The following is a 9,369-nucleotide window of genomic DNA, read 5'->3' as shown; positions in this document are numbered from 1 at the left end:
CATGGAGTAAATCACATGTAAAAACAGAACGTAAGCAGAATCCATGGGAGTGTACAGACTGGGTCATAATGGAGTAAATCACATGTAAAAACAGAATGTAAGCAGAATCCATGGGAGTGTACAGACTGGGTCATCATGGAGTAAATCACATGTAAAAACAGAACGTAAGCAGAATCCATGGGAGTGTACAGACTGGGTCATCATGGAGTAAATCACATGTAAAAACAGAACGTAAGCAGAATCCATGGGAGTGTACAGACTGGGTCATAATGGAGTTACTCACTAGACATATAAAAACAGAATGTAAGCAGAATCCATGGGAGTGTACAGACTGGGTCAACATGGAGTTAATCACATGTAAAAACAGAATGTAAGCAGAAAATGTGTACCTTAGTTAATTAATATAGGCACCAAAAGCCATGTATCTTTAATAAGAACATGTGTTTGTACTAATCAAGTATTATTAGAAAAGCACTTAAATTAGGAAAGTATATAAATGTATTATTTTTGTATTAACACTATGGCGCCGCCACCATTATAATCTAAACCTGAGCAGATGTGGACGTTAACAAGCAAGAATTGGAACAGGAAGATAATGGTGGCGAGAGGCCAAGGGGTGTTACTCCTCTACATAGAGGGGAGGGACCATGTGTGTTATCTGAGGGTATATAAAGCCTGAGGTCTGTGACAAGAGAGTTTGGTTCTTCCGTGGAATTGCTCGGCTTGTGTTACTTTTTGTAATAATAATAATAATTTTTTAGTATTTACAAAATCAGATATCTGAGAAATATTTTATTCAATATTTCCACAACAGTATCCACGATGTGTGTGTGTCCAGTATGTGTGTGTGTGTGTGTGTCCAGTGTGTTTGTCCAGTGTGTTTGGGTGTGTGTGTCCAGTGTGTGTGTGTCCAGGATGTTTGTGTGTGTGTGTGTCCAGTGTGTGTGTGTGTGTGTGTGTGTGTTCATGTGTGAGTGTGTGTCCAGTGTGTAGGTGTGTGTGTGTCCTGTGTGTGTGTGTCCAGGATGTTTGTGTGTGTCTGTGTGTTCAGTGTGTGTGTGTGTGTCCCCAGAGTGTATGTGTGTGTGTGTGTGTGTGTTTCCAGTGTGTGTGTGTGTGTGTCCAGTGTGTGTGTCCAGTGTGTGTGTGTGTCTAGTGTGTGTGTGTCCAGTGTGTGTGTGTCCAGTGTGTGTGTTTGTGTCCACTGTGTGTGTGTGTCTGTATCAGTGTGTGTGTATCAGTGTGTTTGTGTATCAGTGTGTGTGTGTCCAGTGTGTGTGTGTGTCCAATGTGTGTATGTCTAGGATGTGTGTGTTTCAGTGTGTGTGTGTTTCAGTGTGTGTGTGTTTCAGTGTGTGTGTATCTGTGTGTGTGTGTGTCGAGTGTGTGTATCAGTGTGTGTGTGTATCAGTGTGTGTATCAGTGTGTGTATCAGTGTCTGTGTATCAGTGTGTGTATCAGTGTGTGTGTGTGTGTGTGTGTGTGTCGAGTGTGTGTATCAGTGTGTGTATCAGTGTGTGTATCAGTGTGTGTGTATCAGTGTGTGTATCAGTGTGTGTATCAGTGTGTGTGTATCAGTGTGTGTGTATCAGTGTGTGTGTATCAGTGTGTGTGTGTGTGTGTGTGTGTGTGTGTGTGTGTCAGTGTGTGTATCAGTGTGTGTATCAGTGTGTGTGTATCAGTGTGTGTGTATCAGTGTGTGTGTGTCAGTGTCTGTGTATCTGTGTCTGTGTATCTGTGTCTGTGTACCTGTGTCTATCAGTGTGTGTGTGTATCAGTGTGTGTGTATCAGGGTGTCCAGTGTGAGTGTGTCCAGGTTTTGTCTAGTTTGAGTGTGTCCAGTGCGAGTGTGTGTCCAGAGTGTGTGTCCAGTGTGTGTGTGTCCAGTGTATGTGTGTCCAGTGTGTGTTTGTCCAGTGTGTGTGTGTTTGTGTCCAGTGTTTGTGTGTGTCCAGTGTGTGTATGTGTGTGTGTGTGCGTGTTCAGTGTGTGTGAGTGTGTGTGTGTGTGTGTCCAGTGTGTGTGTGTGTGTGTCCAGTGTGTGTGTGTGTGTGTGTCCAGTGTGTGTGTGTGTGTGTTCCAGTGTGTGTGTGTGTGTGTGTCCAGTGTGTGTGTGTGTGTGTGTCCAGTGTGTGTGTGTGTGTGTCCAGTGTGTGTGTGTGTGTGTCCAGTGTGTGTGTGTGTGTGTGTCCAGTGTGTGTGTGTGTGTGTGTCCAGTGTGTGTGTGTGTCCCCGATGTGTGTGAGTCCAGTGTTTGTATCAGGTTATTATTTACAGGGACACTGAGGAGTCTTCATCATCAACCATAAACCCTGGATAGAGGGGCTCAGTGAATGTGGAGGTGAATGTGTTCAGGTGGGTCAGTGTGTCAGAGGAGGCTCTATAGAAGGACAGAGTGCCGGCTGACCAGTCCAGATACACTCCTACTCTGTGGGGACTGGAGGATGGGACGTCTATGATTGTGAGATTATTATTGTGACAGGCAGTGTAACTGTTGTCAGAGCAGCGCAGACTCCAGGACTTGTCATTGTATCCAATCAGACAGTCAAGACCCCCTCCTCTCCTGTTGATTCCTTTATATGTCACTCCTATAACAGCCTTTCTTCCACTCCACTCTACCTCCCAGTAACAGCGCCCAGTCAGACCCTCTCTACACAGCACCTGTCCACAGTCCTCAAATCTCTCTGGGTGATCAGGATACGGCTGCTTCTCTCTCCTCCATGTCACCTTTCTGTTCTCCTCAGACAGAGAGAGGAGTCTGTTTACTGTGTTTGGGTCCAGTGTTAGATCACAGACATCTGATGGATGAAACCAGACACAATATTAGAAATCATCACCATTCACATCAGAATGTTAACTCACTTTTCACTAATTCATTTAAGGAGAAGTTAAGGTAACTTGAGACTTGTTGAATGATCATATGTTATACTGTATGGTAATATAAAACACACCTATTCCCATTAATTACACACACACACACACACACACACACACACACACACACACACACACACACACACACACACACACACACACACACACACACACACACACACACACACACACACACACACACACATTGTCAAAGTAACTCTATAAACTTTGGTGTCCCTGATTTCTGCTTCTGTAGAACTACAGCTGATAGTTAATATGACCAAGTAAGTAATGATGGTGGTCCTTGACTTGAATTAAGACTTATTCTTAGTCATATTCTTCACAGCAGTCAACACTCACATTTTCTAAGCCCAGGTTTCATTGTGTACTCTCCACCATGTTCCACACTGTAGCAGTAAGCAGAAGAACAGACAGTCATTGAGGGATGCACCTGAACTCACACACACACACACACACACACACGCACACACACGCACGCACACACACACACACACGTAGTATTTAACTTCAAACAAATGTTTGTCTGTGTGTGTGTGTGTGTATATATCCAGTGTGTGTGTATGTGTGTGTCCTGTGTGTGTGTTTGTGTGTACAGCGTGTGTGTGTGTGTCCTGTGTGTCTGTGTGTCCAGTATGAGTGTGTGTCCAGTGAGTGTATGTCATTAAGAGATTGTCACTGGATCCACACACACACTGGACCCACACACACACTGGACTCATACACACACACACACACACACACACACACACACACACACACACACACACACACACACACACACACACACACACACACACACACACACACACACACACACACACACACACACACACACACACACACACACATACACACAGTCAGCATATAACTTTGTCCAAGTGGTGGTAAGAATGATTGTCTTAACAAGCCTGATAAGTCAAACATGTCTGATATGAACATTGACATAAACCCTCTACATACTTGAGTTTCTCCAGTCTGCAGTGTGGATCCTCCAGTCCAGCAGAGAGCAGTCTGACTCCTGAGTCTCCTGGGTGATTGTAGCTCAGGTCCAGCTCTCTTAGGTGTGAGGGGTTTGACCTCAGAGCTGAGACCAGAGAAGCACAGCCTTCCTCTGTGACTAGACAGCCTGACAGCCTGCAAAGTCAAATCATATTAAAACCACACTGCTATGGTGAAAATAGAGGCAGTATGTTTTTGTCAACATTTTCAGATACATCAGTGTCCTGAAATCTACCACATCTATTCAAAAATGAATGTATCATTATTAGAAACTACAAATTATCAAAGTATTGGTTGTAGATAGAAAAATGTACGTATGTATCTAGTCCCCCTATTTGAAGAAATCATAAGTATTCTGACCAAATTACTTAATGTAATATGTTTGTAGAATCACAAGCTTGATGTAATCACTGCAGGCATTGAATATTGGACCAAACACTAAACTTTTGACTAAATGTATTTGTCCAAATAATTAAGACTTTCATTTCTAAACAGTAAAATATATGTATGAAAACACCTTTCAATAAAAGGTGACATTCTGTTCTGTCACCTAATATGAAACATTCTATCTCAAATCCAAAATCCTGTAGCATAGCACCAAATGTAAAACTGTAAGCTTCACTGTCCAAACACACATTGTGTGGACTATGTGGGCATGTTAAATACATGTGGATCTGTTGAACAGTTATCACTTGTTGACCAACTACAGGAATACTGACCTCAGAGTCTCCAGTTTACAGTGGGGATTCCCCAGTCCATCAGAGAGCAGTTTCACTCCTGAATCCTTCAGGTCATTGTTACTCAGATCCAGCTCTCTCAGGTGTGAGGGGTTTGACCTCAGAGCTGAGACCAGAGAAGCACAGCCTTCCTCTGTGACTCCACAGCCTGACAGCCTGACATAGAGATCATCATGACTTCACAAACACACTGTTAATTTAACGAGTAGTGTAGAAGGACAATAGCAGATGCATTTGGTTTATTCTCTCAAACAACATATAGATTCATCTTCCGTCTCATAGAATTGTATGTCATAATTTATACTAATGTGAACATCAATGCATTGATTCAATATGTTTTTCAATTTATTAATATATACATATTACAATACATATTTTTCTCAACTTAAAATTTCTTCCTGATGATTAGTTCTTATGTCATTTTATGTACTCACAGAACAGCTCTGGAGGCATTGACCACTGGCAGCAGCCTCAGAAGACCTTCCTCTGATCTGGAGTATTTCTTCAGGTCAAACACATCCAGCTCCTTTTCTGAAGTCAGCAACACAAAGACCAGAGCTGACCACTGTGCAGGTGACAGGTTGGCTCTAGAGAGACTTCCTGATCTCAGGTAGCTTTGGATCTCCTCCATTAGAGAATGGTCATTCAATTCATTCAGACAGTGGAACAGATTGATGCACTTCTCTGGAGAGGGATTCTCCCTGATCTTCTTCTTGATGTACTTGACTGTCTCTTCATGGCTCTGTGAGCTGCTTCTTGACTTTGTCAGTAGACTTTGTAAGTGCTTCTGATTGGACTCCAGTGAGAGGCCCAGAAGGAAGCGGAGGAAAAGGTCCAGGTTTCCAGTCTCACTTTGTAATGCTTTATCCACAGCACTCTTGTAGACAGTAACTTCAGGCTCATCTTTTGTTTGCAGTTTGTCAATTAGATTCTCATTGTTGTTGATGAATGAGAGGAACACATATACAGCAGCCAGAAACTCCTGAATGCTCAGATGCACGAAGCAGTACACCTTGTCCTGGTACAGAACACATTCCTCTTTAAAGAGCTCTGTGCACAATCCTGAGTACACTGAGGCTTCATTGACATCAATACCAGCCTCTTTCAGGTCTTCTTCATAGAAAATCAGATTGCCATTCACAAGCTGTTGAAAAGCCAGTTTTCCCAGAGACAGAATGCTCTCTTTATTCCAGTGTGGACCTGTCTCTTCCTTCCCAAGATACTTTTCATTTTTCTGTTTGGTATGAAACTCCACAAGGTGTGTGTACATCTCAGTCAGAGTCTTGGGTATCTCTTCTTTCTTATGTTTCAGCATGGGTTCAAGGACTGTTGCAGAAATCCAACAAAAGACTGGAATGTGGCACATGATGTGGAGGCTCCTTGATGTCTTTATGTGTGAGATGATTCTGCTAGCCATGTCCTCATCACTGAATCTCTTCCTGAAGTACTCCTCCTTCTGTGGGTCATTGAACCCTCGTACCTCTGTCACCTGGTCAACACACCCTGAAGGGATCTTATTGGCTGCTGCAGGTCGGGTGGTTATCCAGAGGAGAGCAGAGGGAAGCATATTTCCCTTGATGAGATTTGTCAGCAGAACATCCACTGAGGTTGACTCTGTGATGTCACAACAGATCTTGTTCTTCTGGAAGTCTAGGGGCAGTCGGCACTCATCCAGACCATCAAAGATGAACAGAACTTTGTACTTGTTGTAGATGGAGATTCCTGATTGTTTGGTTTCCATTGAGAAGTGATTGAGAAGTTCAATGAAAGTGTGTTTGTCCCCTTTCATCAAATTCAGCTCCCGAAAAGGGAATGAAAATACAAATTGGACATCCTGATTTGCTTTTCCTTCAGCCCAGTCCAGAATGAACTTCTGCACAGAGACTGTTTTTCCAATGCCAGCGACTCCCTTTGTCAGCACAGTTCTGATAAGTTTGTCTTGTCCAGTTAAGGGTTTGAAGATGTCGTTACATTTGATTTGAGTCTCTGGTCTTGCTTGTTTCCTGGTTGTTGTCTCAATCTGTCTCAGCTCATGTTCATTATTGACCTCTCCTTTTCCACCCTCTGTGATGTAGAGCTCTGTGTAGATCTTATTGAGAAGTGTTGGGTTTCCTTGTTTAGCGATCCCCTCAAATACACATTGAAACTTCTTCTTTAGATTAGATTTGAGTTCACGTTGACAAATCACAGCAGGATCACCTGAATCTAGAAAAAACACAGAGGATTTTAATATTACGTCTGTATTAATGCCTACAGTATTGGAGGACTGTTATCAAGTTTAAATTATAATAATTTATTCTCTTAACCTGTTATGGATAGGGGGCAGTATTTTCACGGCCGGGTGAAAAAAAAGTGCCCGTTTTAATCTTGTCACTATTCTTGCCCAGAAACTAGAATATGCATATAATTAGTAGATTTGGATAGAAAACACTCAAACGTTTCTAAAACTGTTTGAATGGTGTCCGTGAGTATAACAGAACTCATATGGCAGTCAAAACCCTGAGACAAATCCTAACAGGAAGTGGAAATCTGATGTGTGGAATCACTTTCAAGCCTTTGCCTATGAAACACACAGGGACTGGTTACTCATTTAGCTAGATGTCAACAGTCTTTACAAAGTGGTTTGAGTCTTCTCCGGTAAAAACTGACCGAACGAGAAGGCTGGAAACTTGCCCACAAGCGGATGGCCATTACTACTATGATGCGCATGCATGTGGGGACTGCTTTGTTCTGAAACGTTTTATAAGACAATGCAATCGTCCGCTTTGAATATTATTGAAGTTCTGATTGAAAAAGGACCTAAAGATTTATGCTATACAACGTTTGACATGTTTAAACGAACGTAAATAGATTTTTTTTGTACTTTTAGTGGAAAGATGTTCCGCGCGCTTCGTAAATTTGGAGTAGCCTACAGAACGCGGAAACAACAAGGAGCTATTTCGACATAAATTATGAACGTTATCGAACAAAACAACATTTGTTGTGGACCTGGGATTCCTGGAAGTGCCTTCTGATGAAGATTATCAAAGGTAAGTGAATATTTCTAATACTATTTATGATTGTAGATGGTTCCAAGATGGCGCTGGTCTGTATCGCCTAGCGTATTTTTCTGAGCACAGTACTCAGATTTTTGCGAAGTGTGATTTACCAGTAAAGTTATTTTGAAATCTGGCAATGCGGTTGCATTCACGAGATGTTAATCTATAATTCTTTGATTGACAATATTATATTTTACCAATTTTTTCGAATAGTAATTTTGTCAATTGTAGCGCTGATTCACCGGCGTTATTGGAGGTAAAATATTATCTGAACATCACGCGCCAATGTAAAATGCTGTTTTTATATATAAATATGAACTTTATCGAACAAAAAAATGCATGTATTGTGTAACATGATGTCCTAAGTGTGTCATCTCATGAAGATTGTCAAAGGTTAGTGCTTCATTTAGCTGTGTTTTGGGTTTTTGTGATGCATGGTAGTTGCTTAGAAAATGGGTATGTGGTTCTTTTTGTCGATGTACTCTCCTAACATAATCTAATGTTTTGCTTTCGCTGTAAAGCCTTTATGAAGTCGGACAATGTGGTTAGATTAACGAGAGTCTTATCTTTCAAATGGTGTAAAATAGTCAAATGTTTGAGAAATTGAAGATATAGCCTTTTTAAGGTTATTTGTATTTCGCGCCATGCGACGCCATTGAATGTTGCTGATATTTGCGAGGCGTTCCGCTAGCGGAACATTTATCCATAACAGGTTTAACTTGCAGTGTAAATGTGTACATTTTCTCATAATGCGTTACAGACTGGTGTGACTGATTATATTATTATTGCTATTATTGATGGTATTATTAATGTTGTCTCTCTCTCTTTCTCTCCCTCTCTCTCTAAATTAATCAACACAACACATCCCTGCTGCTACTTGATGAGGTCACTAGGTGTGGTGTTAAGGCTGCTACAATATCACTGAGTTACACAGGTAGTTTAGCTGTACTTTAGCTACAGCTTTTAAATGTTATAAAACAGCTTTCAAGATGAGGCAGACAGCTCTTACTTTTCTCCAGTGTGTCAGCAAGCTTCTTCTGGTTCATTTTCCTCAGGATGTGCAGTGTGATCTTCAGAGCCCCCTCTCTGGCACTGCTTTCCTGCTTCTCATCTTCAGTGTCCACCACTTCCTTATCCTGTTTCTGACACTCAAGGCCTTGTGGGAGTTCTGTACTAAGAATCCTCTTGAACATCTTCAGCTCATTCTTCAGAAATGTCATAATATTCTCTTCAAGCAACTGAAATAAATCAAGTAAATACGTTAAGCAAGAGAATAAATGCTTTCTCATTAACACGTTAATGAATGATTGACAGATCAACTTTACTTGAGGAAAACAAAAACAAATGTCCATAACAGGACCACATACACTGAATATGGAGGCCAGGTCTGTTTGATGACTCTGGGAAGACTGACCACTGAGAATCTCTGACTCTGATCTCTCCTGGTGGTTTCTGTTGTCAAAACATGAGATTACATCTCCTCATCCAGGGAGTACACACACAAACAAACACACACACACACAGGAAGGGAATGTTGTGTTCGTTTTAATATTGTTTTAGGACTATGAAAATGGACACAAGGATTAGCCTATGGATTATGAAAACAACAAAAAGAAATGAGAAAGTGGGAGAGGAGAAATTACTAGAGACAGTGTTGTTTAACTCACTGACCATGACCCATGAGTTCTTCTTACCTTTGT

The 9,369-nt window shown here is 41.5% G+C and overlaps 1 protein-coding gene across 1 annotated transcript; it reads right to left on the bottom strand.

Moving 5' to 3' along the window:
- Positions 1 to 2,161: 2,161 nt before the first annotated feature.
- On the bottom strand, positions 2,162 to 9,139 carry LOC123735912 (uncharacterized). Its single transcript, XM_045713063.1, has 7 exons — positions 9,037 to 9,139; positions 8,679 to 8,907; positions 6,535 to 6,836; positions 4,614 to 4,765; positions 3,856 to 4,029; positions 3,235 to 3,281; positions 2,162 to 2,798 (listed from the first exon to the last, which is right to left on the bottom strand). The coding sequence occupies exons 2-7, from the start codon at positions 8,887 to 8,889 to the stop codon at positions 2,272 to 2,274; spliced, it is 1,413 nt and encodes a 470-aa protein (XP_045569019.1). The 5' UTR covers positions 8,890 to 8,907; positions 9,037 to 9,139; the 3' UTR covers positions 2,162 to 2,271.
- Between the last annotated feature and the right edge of the window lie 230 nt (positions 9,140 to 9,369).

This window comes from Salmo salar, unplaced genomic scaffold, assembly GCF_905237065.1.
Source record: "Salmo salar unplaced genomic scaffold, Ssal_v3.1, whole genome shotgun sequence".
NCBI classification, from domain to species: Eukaryota; Metazoa; Chordata; class Actinopteri; order Salmoniformes; family Salmonidae; genus Salmo; species Salmo salar.
The sequence above is the reverse complement of the archived record's forward strand: the minus strand, read 5'-3'. Positions and strand labels throughout refer to the sequence as shown.